At 56.4% G+C, this 18,000-nt stretch overlaps 1 protein-coding gene across 1 annotated transcript; it reads left to right on the top strand.

Annotated features, from left to right (window-relative positions):
- The first annotated feature begins 1,669 nt into the window (after positions 1-1,669).
- On the top strand, positions 1,670-17,505 carry PMP22 (peripheral myelin protein 22). The gene is made up of 5 exons (XM_079323190.1): positions 1,670-1,795; positions 2,667-2,767; positions 3,892-3,982; positions 13,534-13,674; positions 17,317-17,505. The coding sequence occupies exons 2-5, from the start codon at positions 2,690-2,692 to the stop codon at positions 17,481-17,483; spliced, it is 477 nt and encodes a 158-aa protein (XP_079179316.1). The 5' UTR covers positions 1,670-1,795; positions 2,667-2,689; the 3' UTR covers positions 17,484-17,505.
- Positions 17,506-18,000: the final 495 nt, after the last annotated feature.

The following is an 18,000-nucleotide window of genomic DNA, read 5'->3' as shown; positions in this document are numbered from 1 at the left end:
ACAGGTTGGATGTTTTGCCCAGAAACAGCAGCCGATATCTCAGACCCGCAAACCTAAATCAGATAATCACACCCAGTCTCTACCAGAGCCTGGATCGCAGCCCTGGGAACAAGATCTTTCTCTCTCAACCCCGAGCGCGGGGGCTCCTTCAGGCACCCAGCCCATTCATTCTCGTTAGCCAGGAATGTTCTGATGGTGGCGCGGGTGTTTCAGTCCTCTGAAGAGCACTGACAGGAGTCACAGGGTGCAGAGCGATGGTAGCAGCAGAGGAATTGGCGGGATTTTTTGGAGGGGAAGGGAAATCGCAACCTTTGGAATCTCGTTTCAGCCGTTGCCTCTCTCGCCTGACCCCCCGGTGCTCTCAGCTCCACTCCCACTCGCTGGCTGGAGCCTGTGCCGGGACCCCCTCCGTGTGTGAGAAGCCCGTGCTGCGGGAACATGGCTCTGCTTGCCAGGAGAGAGGAGCCAAGCACGCTTCCCCAGCTCCCTTCTCCCAAGATTTACAGCCCCGGTGGCTGGATGCCGAATTCCCTCGTTTGTGCAACAACGCGGGACATGTCTGGAGCCGGTGCGGGAAGAGGGGAGGTGATGGGGGACTGGCGTTAATGCACAGGAGCGTGCAGGTTTCCTGGAGGGATTATTTGGGAGCTGCGGGTGGACTCTGGCGGGGGGAGGTTGTTCGAACAGATTGGCTGTGCTTGCGGAATGAGCGAGGGCTGCAGTGCAGCCACCCCTTCCTTCCCGAGCACCCGAGCCAGAGAATCCCAGACTGGCTTGGGTTGGAAAGGACCTCAAAGCCCCATGGCAGGGACACCTTCCACTGTCCCAGGCTGCTCCAAGACCCAGTATCCAACCTGGCCTTGGGCACTGCCAGGGATCCAGGGGCAGCCTCAGCTGCTCTGGGCACCCTGTACCAGGGCCTCAGCACCCTCCCAGGGAAGAATTTCTCCTCACTATCCCACCTGGCAGTGGGAAGCCATTCCCTGTATCGTGGCACTCCATCCCTTGTTCCAAATCTCTGTCCAGCTCTCCCGGGGCTCCTTTAGGTACTGAAAGGGCTCTCAGCTCTCCCCAGAGCCTTCTCCAGTCCTAACTCTCTGAGTGACCTCCAGAGCTGTGGAAAATGGCACCCTCCATTTAGTGAAAAGTTGCTCTGTTCTACCTAATTTGGCTCTCAAGTTCTAAAAAAAGGTCTACTCCAAGCGCTAGAGTCCCTTCAGCTCAGCCGGATGCTCGTTCCCCAAATCTTGTGCCACAGATCCTGCCCTGGGCTGCACAAACCCCGCGGGCCGGTGTGAGGGGACCCCCGATGTGGAGAGCTCTGTCCTCTCCAGGCACGGGCCGGTCCTGCTCAGACACCCCGGAGCTGCAGCGTTCACGCTATGGGACATCCCGCACCCACGGGACTTGCTCGGAGAGCGGGGCTCGGCCATCTCTGCCCCCCTTGCTGCACGGCTGCCGGAGCAGTGGGGGCTCAGGAGAACGCGGTGCCCGTCCCTTGTCCCCGCTCAAATCTCATCGCTGTCGGGAGGGAGCGGCTCGGGAGCCGTGTCCCGGGGACGGCGGCAGCTCTGTGAGCGGCTCCCTGCCGCGTCCCGGGGGGAGGCAGCGGGGTCGGGGCCGGGCCGGGCGCTGCCCCGTTTATAGGAGGGCGGCGGGCGGTGGTTGAGCCCTCCCCGTGCCGCAGACGCAAACGGGGCGGTGGCCCCGGTTAAAGGGGAAACTTGACAGCGCCGCCGCCCGCTCCGCTCCGCGCCCGCTCCGCCGCCGCCAGCGCTCTCCGCTCCGCCGCGATGTGAGTACGGAGCTCCCGTCCCCGCCGGGGGAGCGGCCGCACCGGGGGGACACGGGCTGGAGAGACCCGCCTGGGGTTCGCAGCGGACGGGGAGTGGAGGAGCACCCCGCCTCTGGGACTTTTCTAAAGAGAGGGGACAGAGCACCCCCTCCCCTCTTCACCGAGGGGAGTTAGGCTGGGAAAATTTCCCCCCCAACTCGGGAGAGAGTCCAGGAGAATCTCGGCTGGGGGACCCGAGGGGAGATGGGCTCAGGGCACCTTCGGAAAAGAGGGGCCGGGGGCTGAAAGGGGCAGGGGCTGCCGCCCCTGCTCCCCGCCCCCTGCCCTCTCCCCGAGGGTCTCCAGGACAGATGAGGCCGGTAAAATTTCCCCTGGGATGGGGGCCGACAGAATCCCCCACACTGTTCCCATGGGTGGGTGGGCAAGGCACCCCCGCCCCCTTTCCCTGCGGAGTGGGGCCAGGTCAGCCCCTCGGGTGCGATGCGCCGAGACCGAGTCCTCAGCCGGGTCGGGGAGCACATTCCCGTTGGAGAGGGGGATCGGACTGATCTCGGGGAGAGGGGCTGGGGAAGCCCCCTGGGGAACCACCCCCCTTTGAAGGTCCCCGGGGAGGGGACTGGGAGGAGCCCCCTCGGTGGGAGAGGGAGAACAGGCTCGGGGGAAAGTCTCGGGAGATCCCCGGGGGATATCGGGAAGCGGGCAGAGGGTTCGAACCTTTCTCCATCGGTGGGGCCCACGGAGAGAAGCCGGGCGCCGGGCCCCAGCAGCATCCCCGCGCCGGGCGGGGCAGAGCGGAGCGTTCGTGCTGCCCTCGAACAGGCGCACGGACAGGCAGACACACAAACTCAGCATCATCCCTGTCCCGCTGCAGCTCTGCCCTCCGCCACCGCCAAGATGCTGCTCTTGCTGCTGGGGATCATCGTGCTCCACGTCACCGTGCTGGTGCTGCTCTTCGTCTCCACCATCGTTAGTGTGAGTATGGGTTTTCCCTGCTCCGGGCTTCCCCGAGGCAGGGACATGGCTGGCACCAGCTGAAGGAGTTATTTTTATTTATGTCTGTTTTTACAGACTGGCTCTTAGCAGGAAGCCTTTACTAGCTGGTTGCTGGTCTCAGTAACAGTAAAATTTGGGAATTTGGGGGTTTGTGCTGTCAGGGAAAGCTTGGCTGTGTTCTGTGGTGGGTGCCCAGGGCATCCACATTATTAGAGAGACATGAGCGCTGCTGGAAACCATCTATTCATCCTCCCCAGGCTGGTTCACATCAAGGAGCAGCCTAGGAGGACCCCAAATCCCCTCCTTTGGGGTGATGCTGCTCTCCCCTTGCATAAGGGAGCTTCACCTGCTATTGAGCTTCACGCACAGGACCAGAAGAGCCAGCCTGAGCAAAGCCCCTAGACGAGGCTGGCTGGGCAGGGACTCCTCAGCACAGCCGTTCTGATCCCCAGCTCTTCTCCTTTGCGGCTGGGAATAAGGCACAGCCTCTTTTCGTAACGCAACTTCCAAGGCTGAATCTGTGTGAGCAGCGGCGGGAGCGAGGGCTGGATGCAGCACAGAGGCTTCCCAGCACTGTGCCGGGGCTGCAGCCCAGTAAACACGTCAGCTGCTCGGGGAGAGCTTTGAGTTGGCTTTAAAGCGGCTCTTCTGTGGAGCTGGTGACTTCCAAGCTTGCTTCACCAGGGGCTTCTTTCCCGTGTTTTTTGTTTTTTTTTTTTTTTTCTTTTTTGTTTTTTTTTTGTGGTAATAGTAATGGAAAACGTTACAAAAATCTTCCTAGCCGTTAGGAATCACGTGGAAGCATTCAAATATCCCGGCCAGGCAGCAGGCGAGGCCGGCGAGGGGAGGGAAGCGCGGCCCCGCGGGACTCGCTCCATGTTTAAAGAGCATAAAGAGCTTCTGTTCCTGTGCCTAGAGGGCTAAAGCAGTTAAGGGCAAATACCGGGATTTACTTTCCAAACCCCTCTCTAAGGACAAGCGTGTCCCTGGGAGCGCCTGGCCGGGCAGGCACGTGCGGGGGGACATGGCTGGCGCTGGGGGTACACGGCCACGGGTGGCTGCTCCTCCCCAGGCCCTGCTCACGGGCTGTGTCTGTCCCACAGCAATGGCTGGTGAACGGCGAGCACAGGGCAGACCTGTGGCAGAACTGCACCTCCGGATCCTCGTTCCACTGCCTGGCATCCTCCTCCAACGGTGAGTATCCCCCGGGATGGAGGCTGTGTTGTCCCCCCCACCGTCCCCCCCACCCCGGGGATGAGGGTTGTGTCCCCCCCCCACCGGGAATAAGGGCTGTGTCCCCCCCTCCCCGGAGATGAGGGCTGTGTCCCCCCTCCCCGGGGATGGGGGCTGTGTCGTCCCCCCCCCCCGGGATGAGGTCTGTGTCCCCTCGGGATCAGGAGTGCTCCCACCCGCTGCTTTCATTCTCCTGCCTGTTCCTATGGAATCAAGAGGGATTCACCCTTGCGGATTATTAGGGATTCCTTTTGGATTTTCCTGCGTCCAGCCCATGCCCTTGCTGCTCTGCTCTGTCCCCCGCTGGAGGAGCGCGGCTCTGCTGTGTCCCGCTGTGGGGACACGGGGCTGGGCCGGCAGTGGGGGATTGCTCCCTCTCCCCTCCCAGTCCCTGAAGCTCTGATGGGGTTTGGGACGAAGACTTGACCTACTACTGTGGCTGTGCCCGGCTGCCCCCGGACTGCAGGGCAGCTGCTGGCAGCACTAGTGCAGGGTGTCCCCCTCAGCTGCACTGGTGGTGACAGCTCGAGCCCTTTGGGGGTCTCCTGTTATTAGCACATTTTTCCTATTGAAGGCACAAACATGAGGTGTTGCTGGGACACCTGTCACCCTGCTGGAGGCTGTGGGGATCTTTTTGGCACAGTTCCCTGTTGCTCTGCTTGTGAGGAGTTTGAAGGATGTACACAGGGCCCTGAGGATGCTCTGTCTCCAGAGGACATCTGTTCCCTACCTGGAAATGTTCCTGCATTTTGCTGCAGGCACAGGCTGAGATTTGGGCCCAGGCCTGGCCATGGGGTTTGCTGTGGGGCTGTGCTGAGTGCTCGGCCCTTCATCCCATGCACCTGCACAGCCGGAGGGTTGAACAACCCCTGCAGGACCAAGCTGGTGAAGGCTGATGTCACACTGGGTGACATCACTCCTGGACTGTTTGCTGAGGTCAGCAAGGGAGAAGAGTGTGCTGGGACGCCGTGACATGCCGATTCCGGGGTGACCAGTGGCATCGGGAACTCCAAATCCGTGTCAGAGTGCTGGGCAAGCCTGTGCCTCAGTTTCCTGGGAATAGAGAGCTAATGTCAGTGGTGCTGGGGCTAGCATTTGTTTCGTTAGCCTGGTTTTTGCATTCCCGGGGAAGCAGATTGTCCCTTAGTGCCAGCAGCTGCGAGTGCCACCGCTGTCCCTGGGACACAGTCACGCTGTTCGGGGAACGCGGGCCTGGGTAGGAGCAGAGTGATGCCTAATGGCCCTGGAGAGAGTGGCACAGGCACAGGGGAGCATGAAATACTTCCGAGGGTCCCCAGCGAACGGAGGCTATGGGCGGCTTTTTGGAGATTCCAGTGATGATCCCCAGCTGTGGGAGCGAACGCTGGAGTTACCCGCGGGAGGCGATGCCTCCGCCCGTCCCCGCTCCGTCCCCGCTCTGTCTCGCTCCGTCCCGGCGCTGGTCTCTGCTGACGCCTGGCGGTGCCCGGGCAGCGGGAGCGGCTGGAGCGCGTCCCGGGCCGGAGCCTTCTGGAGCCGTGTCCCGTTCCGGGCTGGCTATTGCAGCGTCGGCAGCCCCGCTTCAGGGTCAGTCATGCGAGCTCCGAAACTGCTGAGCCCTGATTGCAATGAAAGGCGGCGCTTGCCCTCAGGAGTCCCAGCGCCCAGCGCTCTAAAGCCTCTCAAATCTTTGGCTTTTCAAAGCTGCACCGCTCTTTCTGGATGTTTACAGGATGCTCTGCCAGGGTATCAGTGCTCAGAGGGGCTTGTCCAGGCTGTGGTTGGATGGTTTTCGCACACCCCGCAGTCCTGCTGTGTGCTGGGAGGGCCCACTGCTGTTCCCAGCACTGCTGGAGCCTTTCCACTGCTGGTTGTTGATCATTAAAGGGATGATAGTCAAGATGATGCTGTTGAAAATGCAGCTGAGCAGCATTTTGGTGTTGGGTTGTCAGCCCTGATTCGGTGGAAGGTGTCTCTGCCCATGGCAGGTGGGATCTGTAACATCCCATCCAACACCAACCATTCTGGGATTCCAGGATGAAGTGCCCCAGTGAGCTGCTCCTTGAGTAGAAGTTCACTATGCTTGAGGCTTAAGCAGCTCTCTGACAGCTCTCACATGTCCAAAGGGTCTGCTCTGGCATCAGGAGAAGGGGGTTTTGCTTGGACAAAAGCCTGTGCCCCATTCACCCTGCAGGCAGGGTGTGGGAGCCATGATGTTGAGGACCTGTCTTCATCTTGTGGCACCCTGGATGCAGGATCCAGAGCCCACCACTGCTATAGGAACACAAAATCGAAGGATATTTCCTGGGTTTATGCCAGGCTTTTAAGATCTGTTTGTAAAAGCAACGAAAATGCCACATGGTCTCATTTCCAGTGGGTCCTGCTCCCTCCCTCCCCTGTCACCACTGCCAGAAGCTGCTGTCAGCCCCTCTTTGGAGCAGCAGCGAGGTCACAGGGCAAGGATCCTAGCAGAACCATCTCTAAGGCTTATATTTGTCTCCTGCCTCATCCTCACACCCCTTTCCTAGGATTATGCTTATTTTCAAAATCAGGAATGATTCCATACAAATACCACAAGCCATCTGTGGTCACAGCTCTCAGAACAGAGGCTGTGCTGCAGTGGGCTCCAGAGAGCCATAAAAATTAATTTTCCTGTGCCTAGGATGGTATTGAGTGTTAATCCTGGAGTGCCAAGGTGCTCTGAGGAAGCAGCAAGGAATCCTCATTGGGAATTTTGGCAGACTTTTCAGTCTTTACACAGGGGCAATTTTTGCTCTGCCCATCATGGTGGCCTCTGGGGTGTGGTTACTGCTTCTCCTCTTTCCAAAAGGCAGTGGTACTCTGAGTGGAATTTGGGAGTCAGATGGTGATGGATCACCTGTATTCATCATGGATGGTGACTTTGGGGGGTGTTGGTGCTGTGGTCTCCCTTGGTCTCAGCTGAGCCTCCCCTGTCCTGTCCCACAGGGATCCTTTTCTTAGTGACCTTTGTGTGGGTGCTTAAGAAGCAGAGCATTTATACCCAGGTGCCAGAAGGATTTGCTTTCATTTTACTCTGGGGCAGGTTCTGGGCTGTGCTGCTCACCCCACAGATCATCCCGTGGGGATGGAGCAGGTAGCAGAGCAGCGCCAGGGCTGAGCACAGGTGAGGATTCTGAGACATCAGCAGCCCCTGAGCCCAGGCTGGGCTGCACTGGCCTTGGTGGGGCTGAGCTCCCACCTCCCAAATTCCTCTTGCAGGGCTCAGCCCCTCGGTGTGTGCAAGGGCTGAGCCATCCTAGCAGGAGCCCAGGGCACATTCCCACTCCCTCTGGTGTACAACTGCCTGCTTGTTGCTTTGATTTTGCATCTGCTGTTAGATAATGCTTTTTTTTCTTCAAGAGGCCAAGAACTATGGAAAAAATGTTGCAATCTTTGCTTCATTTGCGCTGTCAGACATTCCTGGAAAAGCCTTATCTCAGGAATTCAGCTCTGAGTCCCGGGACTGTGGGTCGGCAGGGCCGTGTGCCAGCCCGGCTCTACAGCCCCGTGGCCGGGCCCAGCAAGTGCTCTCGAGGAGACTCCATCCCATATTTCCACACAGGGATCTTTTAACCTCCAAAAATGGCCTTTTCTTTTCGCAGCAGAATGTTCTATGCAGGAAAGAACACTTCTGCTGCTTCTACTCTGACTGTGGTGCAAGTGCTGAAAGTGGGGAGGCAATGGGGCCATCCATGGAGATCCCCACATCCTTCTGGAATGGCAGGAGACATTTCTCCTGTTGCTTTCTCACAGTTTCTCCTCTGGCTGGCTTGTCCACAGGCACTGAGTGCTTGGGCCCTGTGATGCCCCTCCTGATTGTGATGTGATGGCCATGAGCAAAGCCCAGGTGGTTGCCCAGAGCAGATTTTATTAATGTCATTAATAACAGGTGACAATGGCTTAACTCTGGCAGGGCTGAACCCTCTCTGCCAGCTCTGGAACTGGTACGGGAACTCATCCCTTGGTGCTCTGGAATCAGTTGAGGGGCATTCACAGGATCCCAGATGGTCTGGGCTGGGAGGGAGCTTAAAGATCCCCCAGTGCCACCTCTGCTGTGGACCCTGTGCCAGTGCCTGCTCACCCTCTGAGTAAAGAATTTACTTCTAAAATCTAAAAATCTCCTATTCCAAGAGAATTTTTTGTATTTCAGATCATTTTGTCCCATAACTTTCTTGCCTTCAATAAGAGAGATTTTTTCTGCTTAAAACCATTTTTTATTGTTGTTCTTCTTACAAAGAGCATCTGAAAAGGAGAGGTTGGAACTGGTGCTGTTTTTTTCTCAGCTGCTCCAGATGTCTTTGGCTCCCATTTTTCCTGTGAGAGGTGGGGTCAGGCAACCTTCCCTGCTATATTTGTGCTCTGGCCCACAGAGGAATGGGAGGAAGAAAGCAACACGTGGGCAAAAATATGATTGTCAAACCAGAAGAAAGGGTGGGGGAATCCCCTGCAGAGTATGGTGCTGGAAAAACCTTCAACTAACATTTTTTTTTGCCTTGATGAGGCTCTGGGATGTCCTTGTGGGCACAGGCTGAGTGACCCTGCACCAGGTCTGTGGCCAAGGCACCACTGCTGCCTGGACTGCACCTGACTGGGAGCTGGCACTGGAGTCCTTGGGAGGATCTGGGCATGGAATGATGGATCTGCCACCTCAGCACAGCCAGCAGGAGGCCAGAGCCACCACACCAAGGGTCTGGGAAAGGAGCTGCCTTGGGCTTTCTGGAGCTGTTGGAAGGAGTTTCTCATGGTGCCAGCAGCTTCCTGCTGCCCCAGCTGCATCAGGAGTAGCATGTGTGGGATGTGAATTGGAGAGAGGGAGCTCTGGAGAGCTCTGCACGCCCCGGCCTCATGGACTTCTTGGATGGAGCTTCAAGGAAAAGGAAAAGGGAGCAGAGCCGAAAGGAAAAGAGGAGAGACAGGTTTGAGGGGTTCATCTCCACCTGAAGGAGCTGCAGAAGAGGAGCAGGAGGCCTTGGACAGGACCCAGAGCGCTGTGTTCAGTCAGTGCCTCCCTGCAGCCCCAGGGCTTCCCTCCTGCTCACCCCCTGGCCCTCACAAACACCTTGGGAGCTCTTTAGAATTCCCCTGTGCCAGTGGGATTCCCAGGGGATGGAGAGGGGAGGATTGCAAAGGAGCAGGTGTTGGGTGCCAGACCTGCTGCTCCTGCCTTGAGCATCCGGTAGCAGCAGCCAGGAATGTCAGGCTGGGCCACGGCAGGGGAAAGCTGCAGTGGAGCTGGATTCTCCCTGGCTTTTCCCTGGGACAGCACAGGCTCAGCTCTACAGATGGGGAGGATGTCTCACTGCAGGAGGGGTGTCACTGCAGGAGAGGTGTCCCCAGTTGGAGAGGTGTCCCTGCAGGGGAGGTGTCCCTGCAGGGGAGGTGCCACTGCAGGGGAGGTGCCACTGCAGGAGAGGTGCCACTGCAGGAGAGATGTCACTGCAGGAGAGGTGTCCCCCGTTGGAGAGGTGTCATTGCAGGGCAGGTGTCATTGCAGGGGAGGTGTCATTGCAGGAGAGGTGTCCCCCGTTGGAGAGGTGTCATTGCAGGGCAGGTGTCATTGCAGGGCAGGTGTCTCCAGCAGGAGAGGTGTCCCCTGCAGGGGAGGTGTCCCCAATTGGAGAGCTGTCACTGCAGGAGAGGTGTCATTGTAGGGGAGGTGTCATTGCAGGGGAGGTGTCCCCAGCAGGAGAGGTGTCCCTGCAGGGGAGGTATCCCCAGTTGGAGAGGTGTCTCTGCAGGAGAGGTGTCCCCAGTTGGAGAGGTGTCCCTGCAGGGGAGGTGGCATTGCAGGGGAGGTGTCCCTGCAGCTCTGGGCTGAGGGTCAGGGCAGTGGGGGATCTGGGCTCTGTAGAGATCACAGGCACCTGAGCCTTTCTGCTCCTGGGGTTCTGAGGGACCTATGTCTGAGGGCAGCCCAGAGAGTGCTGCAGCTGAGCTGGTGTTTCTGCATCTCCATTTCACCCTTTTCCAACAATCCTCAGAGTGTTTGAAAATCAAAACCACTGCAACTTCCAGTGTTATGCTGCAACCTGGCCACTTCAGAGTGGAGGATGTGAGCTGGGCTCAAGATCTTGGTCAGGGCTTGACACCTGAGAGTGTGCTCTGGGAAAACTCCAGTCAGAAAATGTGGCTTTTCCTGGCAGCCCTGGGCTGGTGCCTTTGTTCCTGTGCTGCTCCTGACCCTGCTGAGATTTAACTTGCGGTATGGGTGCAGCAGGTTTTACAGCTAGGGGCATGGATTTCCCTCCTTCCAGCTTTGGCTGTATCATATGCTACAGTTACCTCCTTAATGGATGTTTTCTTCCCCAGAAGTGGTCGCTTTTTAAATGTACAGTGCGTACACACTTGGCAAAGGGAAAATTCCATCTGCCAAACATTCCCATCAGCTGCAGATCCCAGCATGGTGATGTTTTCAATGCACAGCCCTAATTTAGGGAGTTCTCACAGCCATGGGTAAGCTGAGTGTTCAAAGAAGTGTCTTCAGTGTGCACTTTGGTTTTCCTCCTTGGCTGGGGCCAAAGAGAGTGTGGAGGTGTGAGTTAAGCCCTGGGGAGGCAATGCCTGTCCTTCAAAGCCTCTGCTTCTGGCCAAGGGCACATTTTTCCCTGTCCTCTCAGTCCTGTCAGGACATAAAACCTCCCTGCAAGCAGGGCTGGAGCTCTGCTGTCTGTCTGGGAGATTCATCTGCCAATTCTGCTCTGGGTTTCTTTCTTTCATGCTGGATTTTAGGGCACTGAAACATGGTCTTTATCATCCCAGGGCTGAAGTCTTCTCCCTGCTGTTGTAAGCAGTGCTGTGAGCACATCAGGGCTTGCAGAACTTAAAGAAAAATTCAAGTTGATTTTGCAAAATCTTCTTGCTTTGTCTCTGGCCATCTGCAAGGGCTCTAAACCCACTCCTGCTGGGTCATCTCCGGAAGCAGCGTGCAGGGTGTTATCTGTCCTTTCCATGATGCTTCCTTTTCTTCTTCCTCCTGAAGAACAAAGATATAAACAGAGCTGAAGAGATGCAGGGGAAAATGGGATAGCCAGCTCGCTGCCCAGGGGAAACCACAAATAACAGCCTGGGAGTAAACAGTGCTGACAGCCTGGCTGCAGCTCCGGGAAGCTTGCTGTGTTTGAAATCCTGAGGGCTGGACACAGTACTACAGCCAAGGGGTAAAGGCATGTGGGGCTGAGGGGGTAAAAACCCTACCTGCAGGTATAGGGGTGATTTACAATGTATTAAAGGCAATTAGCTGTCCTAATCCAGTTGGAGTCTGTGAGCAGCTGGCGTGGAGTTAATGGAGCTCTGGAAATCGCTCTTGTGGGTCTCAGCCCTGGGCTGCCATCATGCCCTTTGTTTTCACAAAGGAGGCCAGCAAAAGTCAGCAAAGGGCTGGATGTGAGCCAGCCCAGAGCTCTGCTCTGTGGAATCATCTCCCCATTTCCCTGCTCCCAGGCTGGCTGCCCAAACCCTCCAGCCACGGTGGGCTCCCCCCTCGGTGCTCCTTTCTCTGCCCCTGACATGGCTCTTGATTACAACGGGATTTTGCAAAGCCCCTATAAATCATTTGCATTCAGAACCAAAAACCAGGCAGGGGAGGCAGATGCAATTAAAGGGCAGCTCAGCTCAGCTTTCCGTCTAGACAGCCCTGTCCTAAAATAACCAGCAGTGGCAGCATCCACCCCCCAGCAGAAAGGGCTCCTCTCGGGCCGGATCCCGTGGCCTCTGCAATCACAGAAGATTTGGCTTTCTGGTCCTGTGTGAAACTGCAGGGCTTGGCTTTGGCTTGGGTGGTGCTGGAGGTGAACACAGCTTCAGGGCTTGGGAAGGGGTGAGAGGAGAGCTCAGCTTCCCCAGGCTGGGGTGGGAGCCCTGTCTGTGCTGAGGAATGGAAGGAGGTGCAGTTCAGCAGCTGCACATCCTTCAACCACTTCTCTGGTCTGATCTGAGCAAGGATTTATGATGATTTTGGTGGTGCTGAAGCTGTCTCATCCCATCTCCCACTGGTAGAGGACAGCCAGAGCTGAAGGGGTAGGTGGGGCTGAGGCAAGGGGGGTTTCCCTGCCCAGTATCTGAGTTAGGGGAAATACATTAAATATTTTGTGTGCACATTGCAGTGAAATCCACTCTTGGATTTCCTGGAAGAAGCAATAGCTGTTCCTTCCTAAGGAATGGGAGTAGTTTGAAATGGGAAGTGTGGCAGGGAGGGGAAGGACCAGGCTGGCTGTGAGGAGCAGGCACTGCTGTGGTTGGTTCCAAAGCTTTGGGAGCAGGTACTGTGTCTGCTCCATTGTCTGAACATCCAGAGATGTTCAAAGAGGCAAAGACAAGGGGTAGAAATCCTGGTCCAAAGTCAAACCCAGAGATGTGAGTGAGTGTTACAGGATATTCCTGCAGCCATGGATTTGCTGGGAGTGCCCATGGACCATCACTGCCATCCCAGCTGGAGGCTGTGCTCACTCTCAGGTGCAAACTCCACTCTGCCCTCCCTGAGTGAGGCTTGCAGGGATTTGGTGGAGACTCAGTGTGGTCATTGTGTGGGGCACACGCTGCCCTTGACAGTCCCAGCTGCCTTGTTTGTTGCTCCAAGGTCAGAGGTGGCTGAGCTGAAGGGCAGCTTTGTTTGGAAGTTTTGCTCCATTTCAGCCATTTGCTGCAGGGAGCTGATTCTGCAGGCACGACTGAAACTGGTGGGAGTAAAACTATGGCAGGAACATGGGACTGAGCCTGAGGCTTCAGTGCTGCCTAATCTCATCTGAGGATTCAGCCTCTAGCAGAATTGTTCTACCTTTCATTGGGTGCTTTGTGCCTCAGTTTACCTGTACTGAGTCCTTTGTTTTGATCTCAAACTTTGTAAGAAAAGGGGAAGGCAAAGGTATCTGTGAGCACTGCCTCTGTCTGTCAAGCTGCAGCAGTTCATGGCATGGAGCTGCATTTTGCTTGTTTATTTATTTTTTTTTTAACGTGGGGAATTACACACCCACTAAGCCTGGAAATAGCTGAGCAGTGACTCACACGGGCTGGTTTAACTGGTCTGCTCCGGGACACAGCTGCGTTTGGCAGCTGGGGAGGGCCTCCAAAAGGTACAACTCCACAGGGGCAGTGGGTGTTTTCATTCTCGTGTGCTTCTTTGCCCTCGGAGCTTGGCCAGTGCACTGTCCCAGGGCTCGTTGCACATGGCTTTGGTGTTTGCAGCACAACTGAACAGCCAGGGCCGGGCACGGGCTGGGGGAGAGGCTCTGTTTGCTTTGTGCAGATCAGGACTTTTGTCTCTGCTCTGCTTTGTGGTAAATGCACCCGAGGCAGTGCCCAGGCCTGCGATCCCTTGTATTCCAGCAGCTGATCCGTGGCATCCACATGGCACCCACAATCCAGGGCCAGCGTGCCCGTGGTGGGGATCTGGGCTGTGCTGGGTATGGCCCCAGCTGCTCCCAAAGCCCACGGGAGCCAGGGTGGGCTGGTGGCAAGGGCACAGGCACAGCAGGAGCTCCATGGTGGCCACGCTGAGTTGTTGTGTCTGTCCCCAGAATGGCTGCAGTCTGTCCAAGCCATGATGATCCTCTCCGTCATCTTCAGTGTCCTGTCGCTCTTCCTGTTCTTCTGCCAGCTCTTCACGCTCACCAAGGGCGGCAGGTTCTACATCACTGGAGTCTTCCAGATCCTGGCAGGTGAGTGGGGCTGAGCGTGGCACTGCCACCTGGGCCAGGCTGAGGGCAGGGACAGGGCAAGGAGGGGATGAGCAGCTCCTGGGGCACATCAGGAGGGCCCTGGAGCTGCTGCCTGCTAAGGGAAGGGAAGGGAAGGGAAGGGAAGGGAAGGGAAGGGAAGGGAAGGGAAGGGAAGGGAAGGGAAGGGAAGGGAAGGGAAGGGAAGGGAAGGGAAGGGAAGGGAAGGGAAGGGAAGGGAAGGGAAGGGAAATGATACTTTAGGAGTGTTGAGGTCTCACATGCCTGGGATGGGGTCCAGCTCTTGGGCCATTGTGCATCCAAGCTCTTCTGCCCTTGCACAGGCAAGGTGCAAGACAGTTTCTGCCCCAGTGAGGGAGCCACTGGAGGGACAGGATGCCAGAGCCACTGGGGCAGAGCTGGGGGCAGTAGATCACAGGGATGCTGGAACAAGAGCTCTGCCTGTTCCCCAGGGCTTGGAGTGGGATGTTGGGTGTCCAGGGTGGCTGTGCTGGCTGTGGGAATCCTTCACCAGGCTGGGTGAGGCTTCCACAGCTGCTGGCAGGGTGGAGAAAGCCCTGACAATCCTGTTCTGGCAAAAGAGAGCTCAGTGACTATTTATAAACCTGCCATGAGGGGGCCTGGTGCTTTCCCCATGAGCACAGAACCCTGGAGCTGCAGGCTGAGCTCTGGCTTGGGCTGAGCTGCTATTTGTAACTATTTGAGAACTCTGCTGGAAAGGAGCCACAGCTCACGTCCTATGCTGCAGTTCCCCAAGTACTGATGCTGTAAAGACATTGGCTCTGTTTATGTTTCCACGTGTGAAACCAGTGAAGAGGATTTTCAGGAGTTCATGCTAAAAAATGTAATTGTGCTTTGAGGTCCTGGCTATATTAGGACAGAGTGTCTGGGAAGGAGACTGATTCTTTCCTAGAGCTTTAGATGTTAAACTAGAAACCACCCGAGGTCCTGCCGTTTTATCAGTGGAAAAACTCATTCACTGAGTTTAGACAAAGTTTCTGGGCATCCCTTAAGCAACTGGCCTTCCCAAACCCTGGAGAAATCCAGAGCTAACCTTTCTTGGCATGAAATCCATGATGAGTGTGTCTGATTGGCCACAGTGGAGGTGGAGTTCAGATCAGTTCACCATCTGTGGAAAAAGAGATGTACGGAAACCCCTTAGAGTCATGGAGCCAAGGAGGGGAAATAGGCATTAATAATGCAATTACCTGCCTGAGAGCTTCTCTGATAGACCTGGAAGCAGAAGGCTTCTGTCTCCTTAGTGATTGCTGGTGAGTGCTCATTGTCAGAAGAGGAGGAAATGGCATTGCAGCTGTGCTGGGTGTCCCGGGGCAATGCATGGACCTACAGTCTCTGAGCTATGGGTTAACACCATGCCCAGCCAGTATGAAGGACAGGAAACATGTGTCCTGATCCCATTAGGATTCCCTATGACCAAGGGGACCTGTAGGCAGAATTCTGGATCCAGGTGGATCATGCAGAGGTGGGCACTAGTGGCCATCCTTGCTGTTCTTCCTGGCCACGGCTGGAGGAGGAGGCTCAGGTCAGTTTTGATCTTTGTGACCCTAAACATCAAGGTTGTTGGTAGGAAATGGGACATGGCTGTGCCAGCATTGCCAGGAGATCCCACCTGGAGGTGGGGCCAGCTTTGGTTATAGGAGCTGAGCCTGTTCTGGTCTCCTTGCTGCTTGTGGGGAGTCAGGGCAGAAGCAGTGGGCTCTGCAAGGTGGCAGAGCTGGGCAGTGCTGCCCTGAGAGCCAGGGAGGAGGGCAGGGCTGGTGCTCACTGCTGCTGCAGCTCAGGGACACCAGGAAGGAGAGGGAAGGGCAAGAAGAGAAGGGTGAGGCACTTTGGACTGTGGTGCAGCAGCCAGGCAGGATCATCCCCAGCACCTTCACACAGCTTGGAATCACCCCCAAAGCCTGACTGGATTTGTCCTGATGAAGTCAAGGGCATCAAAAGGCCCTCAAAGGCGCCTCTCCATCCTTGGTGGGTCCAGCATATCCATGGATGACTCCTCATAGCTCAACATGGCAGAGATGTTGGTTTGGGCCTCTTGGGCTCTGACCCAACTATTGCATCCTTCTCATCACTTTTATCTCTTCTCTCCCACCCCTCTCACCCCAGAGCTGCACCCTGTGGGTGCCTCCAGGGATGTGCCTGCCCACATCCCACAGTTGTTTGCAAACACCTGGCTCAGAGAGCTGCCCTGGAGCTTGCTGAGCCCCAACCTGGTTCCTCTGCAGGGATGGGGCTGCTCCAGCATGAGCAAACCCCGGGAACAAATGTCAGGAAGTGTTTGCCCTGCTGACCTGCCAAAGCAAGGCTGCAGCATGCTCTCAAGGCAGGCTCTGCAGGGATGGTGCATTGTTGCTTGCAGCAGTGCAGGGTTAGGGTGCCTCAGAAGTGCAGTTGCAGCCATTGCCTCTGGCTGGCCAGAGTCCTGCTGCAGACAATGGCCACTGTGTGTGGCTGGCTGTAGGTGAGGGGTGGCCACACGCCTGTCCCTGTCCCCTGTCCCCAATGGCCTGTCCCCTGTCCCCAGACAATGGCCGTGCTCTCTGCAGGGCGGGCAGTGGGAGTCGGCTCCCGTGCCTGGAGAATGGAAACTGCTCCGGCAGCGCCTTAATGAAGTGAATTCCCACTTGTGCACTTTCCCCAAACAAAAGGAGCAGTGTCAAGTGGAATTACAGCTCAAATATCACGGTGCTGAAATGTAGGTGGTCCTGAGGGCCAGGCAGGGGATTTGGAACTGGGCTCCAACAACAGCCCCACGACTGGATAATAGAACTGCTGGGATTGACTCAAAGAGCGTGTTTGGGGCAGGAATAGAGGTGGCTTTGTCCGAGCTCCAGGCAGTGCCCACCCCTGATGGGGGGGTTTGCAACAAAGCTTAAATGCTGCCCACTAGGACTGGGCCTGGCTGGACACCCCTGGGACCTGCACGTGCCCTGGCTAGCCAGAGGGTGTCCAGGGAAGAGGGGTGAGCCATGGACAGGGAGGGGTTTGGAGGGAGCTGGGCTCTCAAGGAACAGGATTTATGGAGACCAGGGTTTTCAAGGAGCAGTGTTTTCTCAAGGGGCAGGGTTTGCTGGGAATGGAGTTTGCAGTTCAGCTTCTGGTCCAGCTGTGAAGGATGGGGGATCACAGCCAGAGCATCCTGAGGCCCAGTTTGGTTTGTGGTTTTTATCACCTAGAGAGGTGGCACAGAAACCTTCTTGCTCTGAAAGCCCAGCTCTGTGTCTGAGCTCTTGCAGCACTGCAGGGAAGTGGCTCAGGTTTTAAGCAGGGCACCAGGGGAGCAGGGTTGGTCTGGAGCAGCAGCCCTGATCTGGGGCTGCCTGAGGGATGGGTTAGCCCAGGTGATGCTCCAGCTTTGTCTGCTCCAGAGCCTTTGTCTTTGCTTGTTGGGCATGGCAGAGATATCCTTGCTCACCTCCAGCCAGACCAGAGCACAAAGCATCCCCTCCCCAAATGTGGAGACTTCCAGGGGACAGGTCCAAGGGGGCAACAACCAAGCCAGTTCCCGTGCTGGTGTTGGGTGTTGTCCCGGGTGACTCCGGGCTCCCAGCAGGGACTGGCCCCTCCCTGGCATCACTGAGATCCCCTGTGCTTCCCCTGCAGGGCTCTGTGTGATGAGTGGTGCTGCCATCTTCACAGTGAGGCACACGGACTGGCACCAAGCCTCGGAAAACACCTCCTACGGCTTCGCCTACATCCTGGCGTGGCTGGCCTTCCCCCTGGCCCTGGCCAGCGGCATCATCTACGTCATCCTCCGCAAGCGCGAGTGACGGCAGCACCTGGCCTGCTGTGACAGGGCATTGCAGATGGCCTCACAGGAGACAGAGGCAGACAGAGTAGAGGAGAAAACGGCAAGGAAAATTAACCAAAAAACCAAACCAAACCAAACAAAAAAAACCCCAAAAAACAAAACAAACAAAAAAAAAAGGAATAAACCCTCCCATACAAACCAAACCCCAGAGGAAACACTCAAAGGGTTCCTTGTTGATTGAAGATGTATATAGTATCTATGGTTTAAAAAAACCTATTTATAACACTTTTTACATATATGTACATAGTCTTGTTTGCTTCTGTTGACCATGCGCTGTTTTAAAGCCTAAAACAAGTGCCTAAGGAACTCTCACTCCTAACTCCTAAGTGTAATAAGAGCGCAGTGATTTTTCTCTCATGCAAAATCCTCTTTGAGCTGAACTCTCCTGCCCCATCCCAGCCCGTGTTGCTGGTCAGAACCCCCAGCTCTGGTTTCAGGCTGGCATGTATCAGTCACGCCTGGTCCTGCAGTTGGAG

Source organism: Erithacus rubecula (assembly GCF_903797595.1).
Source record: "Erithacus rubecula genome assembly, chromosome: 20".
In the NCBI taxonomy this organism is placed as follows: domain Eukaryota; kingdom Metazoa; phylum Chordata; class Aves; order Passeriformes; family Muscicapidae; genus Erithacus; species Erithacus rubecula.
This window is presented reverse-complemented; position numbering and strand designations above follow the sequence as displayed.

Bases quoted from the DNA above. Each gene is read 5' to 3' on its own strand.
- PMP22 (XM_079323190.1), top strand. From the start codon at position 2,690: ATGCTGCTCTTGCTGCTGGGGATCATCGTGCTCCACGTCACCGTGCTG. The intron at 2,768-3,891 runs GTGAGTATGGGT...TCTGTCCCACAG, and splicing joins TCGTCTCCACCATCGTTAGT to CAATGGCTGGTGAACGGCGA. The intron at 13,675-17,316 runs GTGAGTGGGGCT...CTTCCCCTGCAG, and splicing joins AGTCTTCCAGATCCTGGCAG to GGCTCTGTGTGATGAGTGGT.